The sequence below is a fragment of the Onychostruthus taczanowskii genome, unplaced genomic scaffold, assembly GCF_017590055.1.
Source record: "Onychostruthus taczanowskii isolate IOZ18803 unplaced genomic scaffold, ASM1759005v1 scaffold1, whole genome shotgun sequence".
Classification (NCBI taxonomy): Eukaryota; Metazoa; Chordata; class Aves; order Passeriformes; family Passeridae; genus Onychostruthus; species Onychostruthus taczanowskii.
The window spans coordinates 10,080,372-10,097,505 of NW_024496525.1; the positions used below are offsets into that span (position 1 = coordinate 10,080,372).

General features: G+C 34.2%; 1 protein-coding gene across 1 annotated transcript in view; it reads left to right on the forward strand.

Moving 5' to 3' along the window:
• Positions 1-15,756, forward strand: part of FMN1 (formin 1) — a 125,131-nt gene extending 109,375 nt beyond the window's left edge. The window contains exons 14-17 of the mRNA XM_041396740.1: positions 2,455-2,506; positions 5,614-5,763; positions 13,932-14,016; positions 15,063-15,756. Of these exons, the coding sequence (XP_041252674.1) occupies positions 2,455-2,506; positions 5,614-5,763; positions 13,932-14,016; positions 15,063-15,107 (332 nt within the window). The 3' untranslated portion in view covers positions 15,108-15,756. The remainder of the gene's footprint in view (positions 1-2,454; positions 2,507-5,613; positions 5,764-13,931; positions 14,017-15,062) is intronic.
• The last annotated feature ends 1,378 nt before the right edge of the window (positions 15,757-17,134 follow it).

The window sequence follows — 17,134 nt, forward strand, 5'->3', positions numbered from 1 at the left end:
CTGGTCCATAATTCTAACCGAGCACCTGTTTCAGTGCCTGCCAGGGGCAGGATATGAGGCTGGGTGAATCCCTGTGCCAGTCTGATATGGCTGTTAATGTATTCTTAACTTGATGAAACTGAAATCAAACATGAGGTCTAAGGATGAAGGGATTACGTCATTCCACTTGTGCAAAAAGCAAATCCTATGCAAGCAAATATGGTATTGCTAGAGAAATAAAAAGAAGTAGGTTCTTTCACGTATGTAATTCATTTGAATTGCCTTCAGTAACTCCACAAATTAAGACAAGGATTGATATATTGACTGAGGCTTTGAAGGCTCTGCTGAGGAAATTACATTGTTTCATGGAAATCTGTACTGAGAGCGTTGATTGTACTAGTCATTGCAGATTGTGAAGGGGGAGAAAAAGAGCAGGATATTTCAGATTTTGAGTGGAAAATTAGTTAGAAATGTTATGAAAGATAAGAGAATTGCTCTAATTTCTTGTTTTACACATTATAGAATTTGTTATATGGAGTTGTTAATTTATTTTCTTAACAAGTCTCAACATCTAAATTTCAAATAAATACTTTTAAACAATTTCTGGGTGGATATGTTTACAGTTAAAAATACAGAAAATACTGCTTGCCATAGAATACAGTTATTTTCCTCTTTCTTGTTTTCCCTTTTATTGGTACACAAATGCAAATACTGTTATATTAATGTAAACTCTGTGTGTTTCTTCCTAAAAGTCACACCCTTTTTTTTAAGCTTTGTTTAAAAAATTAAAACTTATTTCCACTGTCTTTCCTTATTCTCTTCTTGCAAAATTAAAAACAGTAAATCAGGCCTTGCCGCCTAACTCTAAATGTATAAATATCTTGTCTTTGTTAGTTATTGTGTTTCATGTGTACGGCCCTGAAGATACTGTTTCTGTTATAGCTGGGAATATAGCCATGTTGGGAAATTTGCCTTACTTAATTTTCCATCTCCTCGAAAACCAGAAATAAATTATTAATATAATAATGAATTGTACAATTTTTTACATTGTTCAGCTTGTATAGTTAATTTTATATCATTATGAATCAGTAGAATTCCAACCTATGTTTTCTACTTTTAATGGTATAAAATTAAAATAAAAAAATTAAAATAATGAATTAAGTATATTGGGTTAACTTCAGGCAAATTTTTTGGGACCCTGAGATGAATGCAATAAATCAGAGCTGCCCTGTATATTTCACTTGCAGCTGTCTTGCCACTAAGATTTGAGATGGAGAACTTAGTCATGTAGAATTGATTGCTTTCCTTGCAAAGGGCACGCAACATTGTTTCTGGCTATTGGCCATATTGAGATAAAAGGAATAAATATCTCCAACACACTTACGCAAGGTAGAGAAACGTATGAGTTGAAATTAACTTGTTTTGTTAACAGCAAACGTGCAGAAGCTATCAATTTTTATTTTCATTTTAAACTATCATAGTACAAACCCCTTTGTCAGTAGCTTTATAATGAAATGGAGTCATTCAGGACCCATTTCTCAATGGCCTTGTCTGTGAACTCAGGTTTGTAACTGTATTTCAACCAGGCACTCCTGTGAACTGAGATGCAAAAAGATAAAGTTCTTGATCTCTGCATAAAAAAGTGTCTGAATTCTGTTTATATTAACATTACCATTTACAGGATTATTTTAATATGGAGTAGGAATTAACTTTTCCACAATAATATTATTTTATATACATGGTATTCTGCTGGAGCTGAAGTTGCTCTTCTGTATTAAGACTTGATCAACAAAAGCTAGTCATTTTGCTTTGAATATCCAGGTCAGGAAACATTTTCAGTAGTAGAGAATGCCTATCTTTTCAAAATCAAATCCTTTTAAGTAGTTCATGTGAGCATTCTGTAATAGAGGTGCTCAGATTCACGAACCATATTTCAAACTCTTGGCTGATTTTTCAAAAATATCATGTACATGCCATACATTTAAAGCCTGCTACATGTGTTTTCACTTTCCAGCTTCCAGAACAAAATGTGATAGCTCTATGCAACAGTTGGTGTTAACTATGTTTGGTACCTGTTCAATTCCAATTGAACTTCCAATCATTTATGCTGCAGAAACGCATTTAAATTTGTAAGTTCTGGCCTGCAACAATAAAGAAGAAAACACAAATTATTTTCTTTTTTAAAAATCAAAAGTGAAGTTTAATTATTTACATTTGATTCAATTAATGCCTAACACTATATATTATAATATGGATTTTAAATTACTGTTCAAATCCAATACACTTTATTGGTACAGTAGAAACATTCATTGTATACAAGAAATAAATAAAAATTGAAAATTAGCAAGTGTTTACCACTTTTATTGTACTTAGTGTACAAACTGTGCAGTTTTGAAAATAAGAGATGTTTAATCTGTGGGATTTGTAAAACAGTAAGGCAGTAATTTATACCTTTAAAATGTTTCTCATTGGCAGCTAAAGAAGAACGGAAAAAAGAAGAGAACAGTTTGGAAAATGCTCAAAAATGGTAAGATTTTTTTTTCCTAGTGTTTTTTAACAGTTTATTTTGATCAAAGATATTATTGAACTTAGGAATTACATTAAATAACAAAAAGGATCTATGTTTCAAAGAAGTAATATGTTTCCTGAAAAACTCCTGTGTAATCTTCCAGGGAAAACTTCATTTATGTTTTTATCCAGACAGTGTACTGTGTTTGAGGTTTTAATTATTATCAGCATTGAACTGAATGAGGGTTTAACAGAAAAGATAAAGAACTGATTAACTACTTTATGACATAAAAATGTATTTCATCATCACTGAACATTTTCAGCACTTACATACAGCACTCAGTTGCCTAAGAAGCCATTGAAACCCCAATGTTTTTATTGCCTGAATATTTGTGCCTCACTTAGGCCAAAGGAGTCAAAGTGTAGAAAAAGTGAGATTAATTGATTTATAGATGGTTAGTAAAATATTCAATAAGTTAATATTATTAATACATTTTGTTCACCAAATTGTAGTTTTGTGAGAGTGAGACATCCATCTTAGCTATGGACCTGCTAGAAATAAACTGGGGTAAATTAATTTTTAGCTTCCTATCAATATTTTTTCTTCCTGGTCACTGAAGGCAGATCTGTGGTAATTTGGATTTTAATTGTACTTTTCACAGACCATACTCACTGCACCTGGTACACCTCAGTTAGTTTTCTTAGGCAGTCAGGAAGAGGGAGATAAGGGGTACTTCCCAAATGCAGTTCAAGTCTTAGGTGAACTGCTCCCATCTGCTTGCAGAAGATGCCTAAATATTGGCTGAACAAGTGGCTGATGGCAGCTGGGGCTTTACCTCCCCATTTCATGTCTCTGACTGGCTCTACTAAGCTGCAAACCTGACTTCCTTGGCACAATGCTCCTTCCTGTCCTACCTGCTTTGTAGCCATTCTAGACTGGAATAGACTCTCAAGGATATGGGGCTGCACTCAATTAGCAGTTGACTTAGGGAATCAGTTGTCCAACACAGAGTTTGGGGTTTTTAATTGCTAACTGAATATTCAGTATTTTAAATTACTACTTTAGAAAGGCAGAAAATAGCCCAGGAAGCCAGGTTAAGGTGGGTGAAAGCAAAGGAGTGCTACTGGGGGCTGATGAAGAAAGGAAGAGAGGATGCAAAGTGTCAGGATGAAGGCAGAGAGAGACAGTGCAGGATTTCAGGATCCCACCTCTGTAAGCTCCAGCTGGGATGGTGAAGGGTTCTATTAGGTAGAAGAATGCACAATGTACCTGGGACTGCTGTTACTTGAAGCAAACCTGAGAAGAGTCTCTGTTCTTGCTGCTCTTGGTGAAGCCATCCCAGTGAAAGTGCTATAAACAGCTGAGGAGTATTCAGCCCAAGTGAATGTAATGCATATTACATTGCCCAGTAGACATAAATGGTTTTTACCACGTAATTATGACTAGAGGTATTTTAGTATTTTTAGAGTTTGAAAACCAAAACATTTTGCACAGATATTTAAAGCTGTATTTGATTTATTTTTTTGTTTATTTATTTATTTATTTATTTTTCTCCTCATAGTGTCACTGCAAGACCCATTAACTCTGAGTATTATGGCCTTATATATACATGTTTCATTCTGATTCTTTAAATATGAAACATCATATTTATTTCAGTTAACTTGAAATATAGTTAAATGTTTAATGAAAAACCTAGTAAGAAATGTAAATGGTTAAGGTTATCACATACGAGGATTAAAAAAGCCTATTATTATAATAACTTACCTTGAACAATACGAGATATTGTACATTATGGTTTCTATCTTTAAAGTGTCAAAAAAAACCTCAGAGCATATTGGCTCATGTGGATAAAATCTAAGCTTCTTTGTGAAGTAGCTAGAGTATATATTGCTTTATTTTGGAGGGATAACTTCTGTAGTTTTTGATGGATACTTTATGTTCTTCAAGCCTAGCTAAAGAGCTTTAATTTCAAACTAAGTCAAAAAATCTTGAGCCTAACCTTACATTTCTGTATGAAAACATGCAATGTGTACTGTGCAAATGCAAATATAAATGAAGAAAGATGCCAAAACTTCATCCATCATTCATGTAACAAGTGTTGAATGGCTGGAGACTCCTTACAGGTCTTCAAAATTATTTATTTTATTTTCAAGATTTACACCTCCCGTGTTTAGATTAGGAACCTATTTACAACTCTAGAGAAGAATATAGCTTTCTTCTGATTAAATAAAATTATTATTCCAGGAAATATTACTTATTTTAAAATACGTTGTTACTGTTGCTTTAAAATTATAGTGTTATTTTTAATAAATATCACCAAATGTTTCAGGATTGTTGCATTTACTTTGCAGAGAAAAGTGAACATACTTTTATTTATTTAAGTACATAGTCATGTGAGTGTTCCATTTTATATATACAAAACAATGTCATAAGTGTTAAAAATGCACAATCAGTCAAAATGCTCTTGAAAGTATTGTCTGTAATAAAAGAATAATTTGAAAATATCCAGCTGTATAGCAATTGAGTAACAGCCACATTATAAAATCTTTTTTAAAGCATTAAAATACTGGCAATGTATTTTTGCAAAATTAATTGTTTATTGACATATGTGGAAGGAGATTATTTTCAGGAAAAATTTTGCAGAATTACTATTGGCACTGTTTGTGGCTTGGTTGTTCCTACTCCCAATTCTCTCTAAATACTAGAAGATTATTTTCAATCAAACCTAGTGATTTTTTCCTGACTCAGTGTGTGACTCTTCCAGAGTCCTTCAGTAAAGATAAATGGGAGAATAGGATCTTCATGGACTGTAGCAGAATAAAGTAAATAAATATATTACAGCATTTCCTGTAAGGCAAGAAGTTAAGCTTTTCTCATTATAATTGAACACCCATGATATGCCAGCATGACAGACCTCTGTGGTGGCTCGTGCATCTGTAAGTTATCCTCCTGGAAAGGAGGTGGGTGTTGGAAGGTTGGTTATACTCAGCATGAATTGCTGCTGTGATTTCCAAGGCAAAGGAGAAGTTATGGTAATTACCAGCCTTGACTACTGAATCAGAGAAACTGTTTCCCCAGTGGGCTTATGTGTTGACTGGTTTCTTTTCTTTCCCCCTCCCTTGCAGCTTTGAAGAAACAGTGGGATACTTTGGGATAAAGCCAAAGCCTGGTGAGAAGGAGATCACACCAAACTACGTTTTCACGGTGTGGTACGAATTCTGCAGTGACTTCAAGACCATTTGGAAACGAGAGAGCAAAAGCATTTCTAAGGAACGGTAAGGTTCTAATAAAGTCATTAATACCATTTTAGATGTCTGGGAAACTGCTGCTTCTCAAACCCAACAAATTATACTCCTATATTTCACAGGCGTCGTTGTTTTCTTTCAGATCTAATGGACATCAAGGAAAGATTATTCCCTCAGGGTGCGTAGGAAAATTCACCAAAGGCATGCTGTCCCCACAAAAAGATAAACACATATAATCTGATAAATTACACTTTTGTAACCCCTTCCAATTACTAGCTAGTAAAATGAAAGGAGAGCTGTGCTAATTTATAACAGATTGCTTCTTTGTGCATTTTCATGTTGAACTAGCCTAAATGAGGCGATATTGCTGTCGCAGACAGTACAGACAAATAAAAGTGAATGCTTTTCCAGTTAATATACTGCACTTGCATCAAAGAGAAGCCCCAGAGATTCAGGCCACACTTAGCATAGTGTCGAAGCCCCACACTGAATTTACAGCACTACTTCTGAGTTTTGGTGTCCTGCTGAGGACATCAAACTACTTGCCGCTAGATCTCACAACAGTCTCCTGATTTTATTAGTTAGAGTAAAAGAACCCAAAAACCTAAAACCTTCAATTATTTTCTTGGTTTTCTTAAAGAAACTTAAAGTCTTTTACACAAAAAAGCAATTCTACAAGCTCATCACACTCAGCATGTTACAATTCATTTCAAAAGACCTAGAGTGGTAATGTAGTCATTCTTTGGAAAAGAATGGAGCAATTACTTTCAGCATGAAATTTAAATCCAGGTGCTTATTCCAAATTGACAAAGAGTTAGATTACAATGTCTTTAAAAGAATAAGAAAAAGTAGAACACTCATTTACACTTATATTTTCCATTTTTGCTTTGAATCAGTGGGACTTTCAGGTTCCTATGAAGTAGATTTTTTGAAGGACTAGATGTAGAAATTATGAATTCTCAATTATCAACTTTATCAGCATTGTTTTGCAAATCCTACAGTTTTAAAACCTGTGAAAGTGGTAGATTTTTGTATCATTTATTGATTGACTTTGGAAGCTGACAAATGCAAACATTTACAAAGAATCTTTTTTTTTTTCCTTGTATCTAAATCAATCCAAATTTAACATGTGAATTTGGTTTGCATGTTAAAAACTGTATAAAATAAAAAGTCCCGAGCGTGTTGCTATGGTCATGATAAAGACCATCTCAGGGATATATTTTCTGCTGAATCATAACTTATTTTTATTCCAAAAGCAGTAAGGAGGAATAGAACTGCCCAAGAAAAAAAAAATCCAGACCATGCATCCTTTCTTTTTTATGTAATTAGCACCTTGCTAATGGTACACAATGATCCTTTCAAGTAAATCAATTTGAAGTGCCTTATGTTTTAACAGTATGTAGCTACTTAACTATCTTAATATAATAATCAAGAAATCTCTGTAAGTAGACTGCTATATTGTGTGCTTTCATACTAAGGTGAGGTGAGAATTTCTTGTTGTTTAATAGCTGTATCAATCTAATCTACAAATAAAAACACAGAACAAATATATCATTGGTTCCGCTGACAGATGCCTTTATTCCTGTTCCGGGTAAAGCAATACCGGTAGAATGCAGAGCATACTGTAATACTTCTAGGTGCTGACACTTTCTGGGTCATATAGACTGTTCTTCAAAGCTCACTTCAAATTTTTACAAAGTTTCATTAGTCTCAAAAGGACAATTCATTGTCCTTTACATTCAAATTTGGGTGATTCATCAAGATGATGTGCTGTTAAAATGAGGAACCTTGTGCAAATAGTAAATTAGAATGACAGAAGAGCTGTTTTCATCATTTAAATTGTTCTGCAGTGTGCTACTGAAAAGAAGGACAGAGTAAAATCAATAGATTAGAATTGTGGAAAAGCTTTTTTCATCACCTGAAAGTGTCTTGTAAAGTCTTGATCATTTAAGGGTCCTGTATAAAAAAACTTTTAAAAGTATGAAACTAACAATTGATGAACTGCTATCCAAAAAAGTTTGAAAGCAAGGGAAGAGTCATTGTACCCACTGGTAACTAAAAACCTTAGAATGACAGGAATGGACAGCTGTCTTCCTTAACTGGCTAATTAATTGGATGCACTATTTGTTGTGCATTTTTAAAGATTGCAATTTACTTTAAAAAAAAAAAAGGAAAGAGAACATTTTTATCATGAACCATTATTTTGTTTTGAAGGAAGTTTTAAAGAGGAAGAAACATCAGTGTAAGTCAGTAATTGAAACACAGGTTCTGAAACTGAGGCATTGATATCATTATGTGAACATGTTTCCAATTGGATTACGTTTTGAATTTCAGAAGCTGACGAAACCCAATGTAAAATGTGTAGGAATTAGCTAATTGTTTACATTTACATAGGAATGTCAATAGTGGATTGTAATTTGTCTTTCAAGAAATATGACACATAAAAAATTTAATTATAATATGCAGAATGATCTTTAATAAAAGGAATAATTAAAATTTATTAGGTTAAACTTAATGCTAGTAAAAATGTGTCAAAAGATCTATTATTCCAAAATTAAAGTTTTATATTCCAAACTAACTACATTGCATTGTATAACAGGCATCTTTAAAATCTGTGAGTTTCAGGAAAAAAGAGTGCTGTCTTTAACTAAATGACAGTCTCAGCTGCAAAGAACCTGTTTTTTCTAAAGCTACTTGGCTCCCAAATGTAGCACAACTGTAGGAATCTAATGAGATTTCAATGAGACTTTTTCTTAAAGTAAAGGAAACACTTCAACTGAGCTGCCCTGCATTTAACCTCACCATGAAAATAAATTAACTGCCTGCAAAATATAATTGAGTCATTGTCTCTTTCCTGGACAAAATTTGCATGTAATTTAGGAATGCAAGACAGAGTTACAAATAAATAAGAAACTATGATATGATATGATATGATATATAAATGACTATAGGGATAAAATGAAAATTATTTTCCAAACCATATGTCTCATAGGAATAGGATGATAGTTTATTTTCCCTTCAATACCAGAATTTAAGTACAATGAAATGAAATTTGCTTTGACAGTCACATCATCTGTGACAAACAGCTTAGTGTAAATGCACTGAATGTTGAAAAGACTTTTTTTGTGCTGTTTTGAATCAAAATCCAGTTTTGGTTTTGACAGGTTTATAATTTACAATGTGTATGCACTCAGGTACATCAACTACTTTTATGCTTTTTTCTGTGTATGAAATTTTGAGATAATACCTGAATTGAAGACTAAAAAGTTGGAGTTTTTGGCAATAAAGCACTTAGAGCAAGGCAGATTGCACATATTTCCACTGTCACTTCCTTTTCTTAAAGTACTGATTTTATTTGCAGTGGGCATGTCTATGAACTCAGAATCAAATATGTATTTATAACAACTTAAATCTATTATGCATACACATGTGAATGCCCATGCATAAAACAATCAAAGCATTCAAGATGCATTAAGTTATATTTTAAGAGGATGTCCTAAACAAGTCTGAAATAAGGAAAAAGTATAAATGCAAAAGAAATACTAGTAGTTTGCAGTGAGTTTCATCACAAACTGTGATTATGTTTTGCAAAAGAAATGTGACAAAGATTATAGTAATGTGTTTATGCCTGTTACCATTCAAATATGAAATAATTAAAATAGGAAAGAATTGTTGCTCTTAATTTAACTCACTGCTGACTCTTGCAAGGATAAGATTGCTACAATGGTTACTGTACTGGATGAAGTAATCTCTTTCAGATTGAGTATGCATACAAATAGGCCAGAATTCAGATATCAAAAACAGAAGCAAAATTTGTCTCAATAGCTGGAGAAGGCATGATCATTATTTAATGAACAGAATTATATATTTCATCTTGAAAAGAGAAACACTTTGTCACAAGATGTCACAGATGGTAAAAGCTTGCATTGATTCTAAATGGTGACAACACAAAATTATATTAGCAAAATCTACGAAGGACTTACACATTAAGAGTTTCCAGATGCAAAAGCATTCTGGTGATTATCACTGGGGTTTGGCTGTCTTTATATACTCCTGAATATCTGCCAGTGACCATCTCAGATGGACTGAAGTATATTTTTGTTCTTTAGCCCTTGTCTTCCTATTGGTTTTTCTTATGCATCAACTTCCCTAAAATAATTTTTTTTAAAAAAAAAAATCTTATTCCTTGTGAATACAGTGATGAAATTTTTCACTTTGTAGATAACTTTGTAGATAAACCACTGTCAGTACATCCAGAAAAAAAGAAACATATCAAACATATTGGCAATTTGAAGTTTGATGATAAAATCCACTGAGAACACACATTGTACTGTATTTTACTAATTTAGTTAGTGAACTAGATGCATTTAAAATAAATGCAATCTAAAAATTTGATAAGTAATGACCAAGTTCTTTCCAAAAGATTTAGGCCTGAAGGCTTGATAGGCAGTTGTATTGTACAACACAGTAATCTGGTATAAGGCTTCTGATTTTAAAGCTAGTCAAGTACTCTGTAAATCATCTGCCTGGCCAGGTAATACACAAACATCTGTCTTCTAAAATTTTGGTACTGAAATCTAACCTGTTTTATTTCTTGGGCTAACAGTTTTCAGGAAATGGACTTGAGGTTTAGTTCATGGGCTGCACACAGAAATAGGACTGAGAGTAGAAAGGTATTTAACACACAACAGGAATTTGAGCTCTGGGGATTTCCCATAGTCCTAAGGGAAGTCGCTGTTCAGCTGTGTTAATGGTCTGGACTGGGTGTGCAGCTTGGCTCCAGATTGAACAGTTGATGTTGACTGTAGCTACCTCCGCTTGTTCATTTCCACCCATATCTGAAATTTTGTTTGCACAACATATCCTTATGCCAAAACAGTTTTATGGGAGAAGTTTAAAGTTCTAGTCATGGGAAGCTCAGGTGACACAGAACTGTCATTCCACGTTATTTTCTAACCCACAGCTATCCACATAACCCACCAGCTGCATGAAAGGAGCTGTAGAAGCGAAAAGAATGGATTTCCCAGATTACTGAGAAGCTGAGAGAGAACCAGATAATTTTGTCTCTGTTGTTGCACAATAACAGAGCCAGAACATGAGTATGTGAATAGCACTTAGTTCATTTACAAGGGTTTCTGGTTTTCCTAACTGGGGAACTCAGAGGGTGGAGTGTGCCATTTCACACTGCCTTCTGTCTGACTTGAGTGGAGAGCAGAGGTGAAAATGATAATCAGTTTATCTACTTAGTCCCTGGCTTGGTAATATCTTCTCCTGTAAGGAAAAACCATATTTTCCTGAGCTTACAAAGGAAACTTTTTTATCATAAACAGAGGCTTATGTTTAGATTAAGTTTCTGCATCCCTAGGTACAGAATGAAAATAATTTTGAATAAAAGTAATGTCTTTATTTTTCTCTAATTAGTTCTAATTTGAGGCTTGGCTTTTATCCAGTTTACAGGGGAAGACACCACCTGCCACATAGAGTCAGTAAAAAGCCAATTACATTCTCATAGATTATAGTAAGGATACATATGCAGTATTGGAATCGTGGTTCTTGTATTTAGAAATAAATAGTTTTGTTAATTTAATTCAATATTTTTCATATTGTGTGCTAATGTGTAGTACTGCTCAGTTTGACACCACATCTTCTTTATTAATTAAGGTGTGTTGACTTCTTCTGATCACAGTTGAAGGAGAATAACTTTTCTTTCGAACACATCCATGTTGCAGCTCATCAGATTTGAAGGCTTAAGTGACCTGCATTCCATAATATTTTGGCCTCCTGACTGCTTGCTATGTTAGCCCATTGGTCAGGTTGGAAGGGACCACAGTGGCTCTGGTCCAGCCTCCCTGCTCAGGCAGGGGCATCCTGGAGCACATGGCACAGCATTTTTTCCAGACAGTTCTTGATTATCTCCAGTGAGGGAGACTCCACAGTCTCTCTGGGCAACCTGTTCCAGTGCTCAGTCTCCCTTGTCTTGTGTTGTGGTTCAGCTACTCCATCATCCCTCTTGGTATCTTTGTCCTCTCCAGTGCTCTCTGTCTGAAACTGTCCTTGTCACTGTGAGCTGTAGATTGTGGCCCTCCATCTCAGGGCTTGATTCTGTTTCAGCACCTTCATTGTGAAAACCTTCTTTCTTATATCTAATATAAAGTGGCTTTTTTATTTAAAACTATTATCCCTTTTCCTTTTGCAATAGGCCCTGCTTAAAGTTTGTCCCCATCTTTCATTCTATTTTTAAACATCCAGGTTCAGGTTTCCTAGAAATAGTGAAAATATTCCATGAAATACACAGAGCTAGGCCTGTATCAGTGGCAGGCATAATTTTCTTTTTAAATCTAAAAGTTTGTAATTCCTGTAATCATCCCTTTGGATGAAAGTGTGGACTCAAGACATTTGTAAACACTTCTAGGACCAAGAAGAATGTGATCAGATAGAAAATGTGCTCAAAATAGGAAAGAGTCTACAAGCTGATCACGTGATGTGATTCTGCTGAGAAGAAAACCGTCTTGAAGTCCATCATCATCTTTGCTTAAATGTTGTAGCTGTGAGGAATAGCATGCTGTGGAGTGGGTGCAGTCATCCTGCATTAAGAAGTAAACTGTGCAGATTTAACAAAAATAAAGGGATGGAACAGCGTGGTGTCATGTAGTTATTTACATGTAGAAACAGGGAACACAAGTTCTAAAAATGTGCCAGCTGTATTTAAAAAATGTACAGAATAATAATTTATAATAATATAATAAATAGTAAGTTTAGTTGAAAGTAGTGTAAACTGTTTTCTCCTCTTCTTAAGCACTCAAAAGTAAGACAACGCCAGGAACTATCCCGTACATGCTTCTGAAATACGTAGAGAAGAAACTCTTGGTTTCCAACACTGATAAAATTTCCAACATTGATAAAGACCATAATGGACTTAGGAATGTGTTCTGTGTTTTGAAAAGAATCCAGCTTGCTGCTAGTGTTACAACAAGGAAGTACACATCAGTAATTGCAGCTATAATCCGCTTTTCGTTTTGCTTTTCTTCCAAAATTCCTCAAAAATTGAGTGTGTCGAAAGTGGTTTGAACTGGACATGGTATTTTAAATACTTTTTGACTGGCCATAGCAATTATTTCTGCCAGTGGAAAAAGTTAAATGGGAGAAGAAAGTAGAATTTTTCAGTTTGAGAGTGCCAAGAAATGTGTTGCTTCTAGTAAAAGACTGACTTGGTGTACATTACTGAAAATTGATTTGCTGAGTTCTCCTTGCTTGTAAAAATTCACTCCCATCATCCTTCCTTTTGCATTTTGCATATAGAATTTAAAGTAGCTGAATGTGCCATCAGTATTACAGAGGTACTTAGCACTGGGCAGATCCTCTATTAGGAGTGCCAAGACTTTTCTTTCCTTTTTATCACTGTTTAGTATATAATTTCCTATGCATTTTCCAGTCTGGACAAGGAGAGTCAAGTACCTTTTTCTTTAATTCTCTGTTTCTCCTCTTCCTCCTGATTAAACTCCTCATTGGGTTCTTCTTGTCAAATCCTCACAGAAAGCAGGGTTCTGTATGCAATACCCTGAGAGCAAAAGGCAAGAAGCAGAAGAATCAAATGTGATCTTCTTTTCTCTTATCTCTACAATACTTTTGGCAGACTAGTCTGTAGCTGTACACAAGACAGTTTTAACTACCCTGAGACAAGTACCTCTTATTGCCACATCAGTGAGGCTGGTCAGTCAATTCCATGTAAAGCAACACAGAAAACTTTAACAAAAAACTGGTAGATGCTTTCATTGCAAGGTTTTCAGCGGAAATGTAAAGTATAGCCTGGCAAATGGCCTGCTAAAATAGCATATTCTGTGTGTCCGACAGATTAAGCCAACTAGCTCTTTTTTTTTCAGAGAAGGATCTTTTTGCCTTGATAGCACAGCGTTTTTGGTGGGAAAGTCCTGCAAGAACAGAGAAATCATTTTTCCGATGACATTTTCAAGGAGCAATACAGACAGGCTGTCCTTTTGCTTTTGATTTTCTCCATTTGAAAATTTACTTTGATCTACTTTTGGTAGTTTATTAAGTGCCTTTAAATAGAAATAGCAGTTTGTTGGGCTAATGTGCCTAAAAAAAAAGTTACTGGTGAGGCTTCTTACAAAGTATATACCAAGCAGAGCCAGAATACCTTTCATTTCGTCAAATCTAATGACTCCTTTTCTGTGTTTCAGAATTAAAGTGGCTCAGCAATCAGTGAGCAAGTTAACTGCAGAGAAGAAAGTAGAAACGAAGAAAATCAATCCTACAGCCAGCCTGGTATGATCTGGTTTTCAGTTTGACATTCCAAAGGGTTTTGTGACACCGTTCTTGTCATTCAGAATGATGACCAGTTTCTGCTGTTGTTGGAGAGTGTAGTATTTTTCGTTTGAATGCAGCAGAGTGATTTTCTTCCCAAGGAGAAACGGTAAAGCTTATGCCCTTTGGTAGTCAAAAGTTATGTTTAACACTTAGCTCAATCGTGCCTAAGCATGGCTCTGCTATTTTAAATAACAAAAAGAGCTGCTTTTGTGGTTTCTTCTTCTCTTCCACTGTAGTCTCTTGTATTTTCTTCCATGCTTCAAAGTGCAGAAGCTCACTGCATATATTAGTCCAATAGCTGGAGTGTCTGCTTTTTTCAAAACCTAAAAATCTTGGTTTTTCTGTGGAATAATGGTAGAAAGGATTAAATCCCCATTTTATTCCTTGTTGTACACCAGTGTTTTCGATACAACACAGTAAGATGTCTAATAATTTGCGTTGTATATAAATACTTTTTTTGTCTGTGTGCAAGGCACATAGGTTAGACAAGCATTTCTCAAACTCTAGAAGGCAAGAGACCAAGGGAAGGAAATGTACATGAAGGAATCAGGGTATTATTTCCATTCCCAGCAGAGCATATCAGTTGCAGATCAGGCAGCAGAGATATGAATGACTACGCTTGCCTGGGAAGAGGTCATTAAGCAAGATCTTTTGGCTAATGCTAAATTAGAGCCTTTATGTCAGCAAAAGCCATTCCAGACGTGAGAAGGTATTAGTCACATGAATTTGAAATTTATCTGGTTTTCTGTAGCTGCAGTGGTCATCACAGATGGGTATTTTTAAAGGTACACAGTATTTGACAAGTACGTAGCGAAAGCAAACTCAGTAAGTAATGTGTTTCAAAGTTTTAAACCTTCTTTGAGTGCTCCAAGCATTTTTTAATTAAAGAAAACTGAAACTGTGACTTATATCACCATCTTCTAGACCAAATGCTCATGGGAACTTGAGAGGAGAAAATTATAGACAAGAATTATAAAAAAACTCTTTTTTATTTTCTTTAACAGAAAGAAAGACTACGTCAGAAAGAAGCCAGTGTGACTGCCAACTGAAGGAAGATGAATGAAAACAGTGCAGTGATTTCATACATTGCCTGATGCTTTACTACACCAATGGCCCAGGAAGCACCTTATGTTAGATACTGAATTCTGCTTTGCTGATCTGTCCCAAGACAATCCATTAAAGACTTTTGAGTTCCTTCAGAGGGGTTTGTATGTTCAGTGGAGGGAATTCTAAGAAGGTTTTTACATGAGAAATCAAATTTTTTTCTGTAACTGTTCCTTACATTGCTTAAAATGCATCCTGTTGTCAATGGTTTATTAAAATATTCTGTGTATAATGTATTAATACTGAAGAGCTAAAATGAGCATTTTGAATGCTGAGTTAAGTAATGACTAACAACCTGTAGGTTATTTACAGGGCTTTATGTAGATGAGAGCAAATATACCATTCTGTTCACAAAGGTCTATTGCAGCATACTTTTTGTTACTTCAGCAGTAACTGAGGTAAGATTGACTGATTCTAAATAATTTTAGTGTCTAACTATTGGATGCATCTTTCTAAAAGTGATTAAATGTAATTATAGATTCAAACTGTATTTTGCTATAAATATTTTTATAGAAGCTTCAGCTTATGCCATGCATTGAAATGGGAGTAATATTTTGCACATAAAAAGGAATATTCAAATTCTTTAGTTTTATGATTGATGGCATAACAGATTTATTATTTTTGTGGTTTTAATCTAACATTTCCTGAATTTTGAGCTTCAAAAGAAAAAAACTATAAAATGTATATTTTTATTTCAGTATATATTGCAAATAATTCCATAAAGTGATGACTTTATAGGTCATTCTTCATTAAGATACAATAATATCTCTCCATGAAGTTACTAATTTGCCATTAAACATTTGACTTAATTCCATTGAAAGCTTTCTTTTTGACAGCAATTTTCTCAATCTAAAATACATTATGCAGCCATCTCTTGTCCCCCTGTATTTGTATGAAGAATGTGTCAAGCATACCTATATATATATTTTATATGTATGTATATATATATATATATACATATATGTATATATACACATATACATAATATAATAAGTAAAACTTCAGAAAGAATTAACAGATTCTTGCTGTCCTCCTGTAACATTATAACCATTGCCACAAAGTGGCAGAGCTTGAAAATAACCCTACTGAATCTACTGAATATCCATGATTACTTGAAAATTTTTACTTCATTTTAAAGATTTGGATTCTTAGGAGGAGAAATCTTGAAGCGGAAGTTAATTTAAGGTAAAAGAGAAAAGTGATTCTGCTTGCTGTCCACAAGAGAGAAACTGTCTTTATGATAGTAGTGTGTGAAGTTGGTTACAAAGAGAAATTAGGTGAAGCAAAAAGCTAGTAAGGGAAAAGCATTAGTCCGTTGCTTTGAAACTGGAAAAAATATACATGAGACAGACGTCAGTTGTCATACAACAAATTCAATAGAGGGATTGAGATGAAACCTAGGCAAAGTCACCCCTAACAGTGTACATTTATATTAAGGAAAATAGCAGTTTTGGAAACGCATTCATAAATTCACTTAGAATTTCAGTGCAGGTTTCTTAAATTAGTATCTTTCTCATTCCTGAATAAATAAAAACAAAGGACTCAAGAGTCTCTTATATGTTTGGGAGTTTTTACCTGCTACAGATGTGTAAGATGTGTAAGCATAATTCTTATGAAAGCAGTAAATAATATGCCAGCAAAAATAATCTGATTTTTATTTTGACTAGTCCCATTGCAAAGAAAAAGAAAATTCCAAAGATTTAAGTTTCCTGTGTTCCACTAACTAGGTGAAGTACATTTCTTTCCAATACTATTAGTGATAAATAAGAGGAGAAATAATGCCTATAAAAGCCAAAGAACAATAGCAAGCAAGGCAATTCTGATGAGTGTTTAAGCAAACAGTGTTTATTTTTTATATAGTTTACTATCTATCATGAAGACACTGTATATTGCCATTTGACCTGACTGAGAGTTTTTCAATGAAATGTATTATTTGAAGTGTTATTCAGCAAGAGCAGCACTGTTTGTGAAA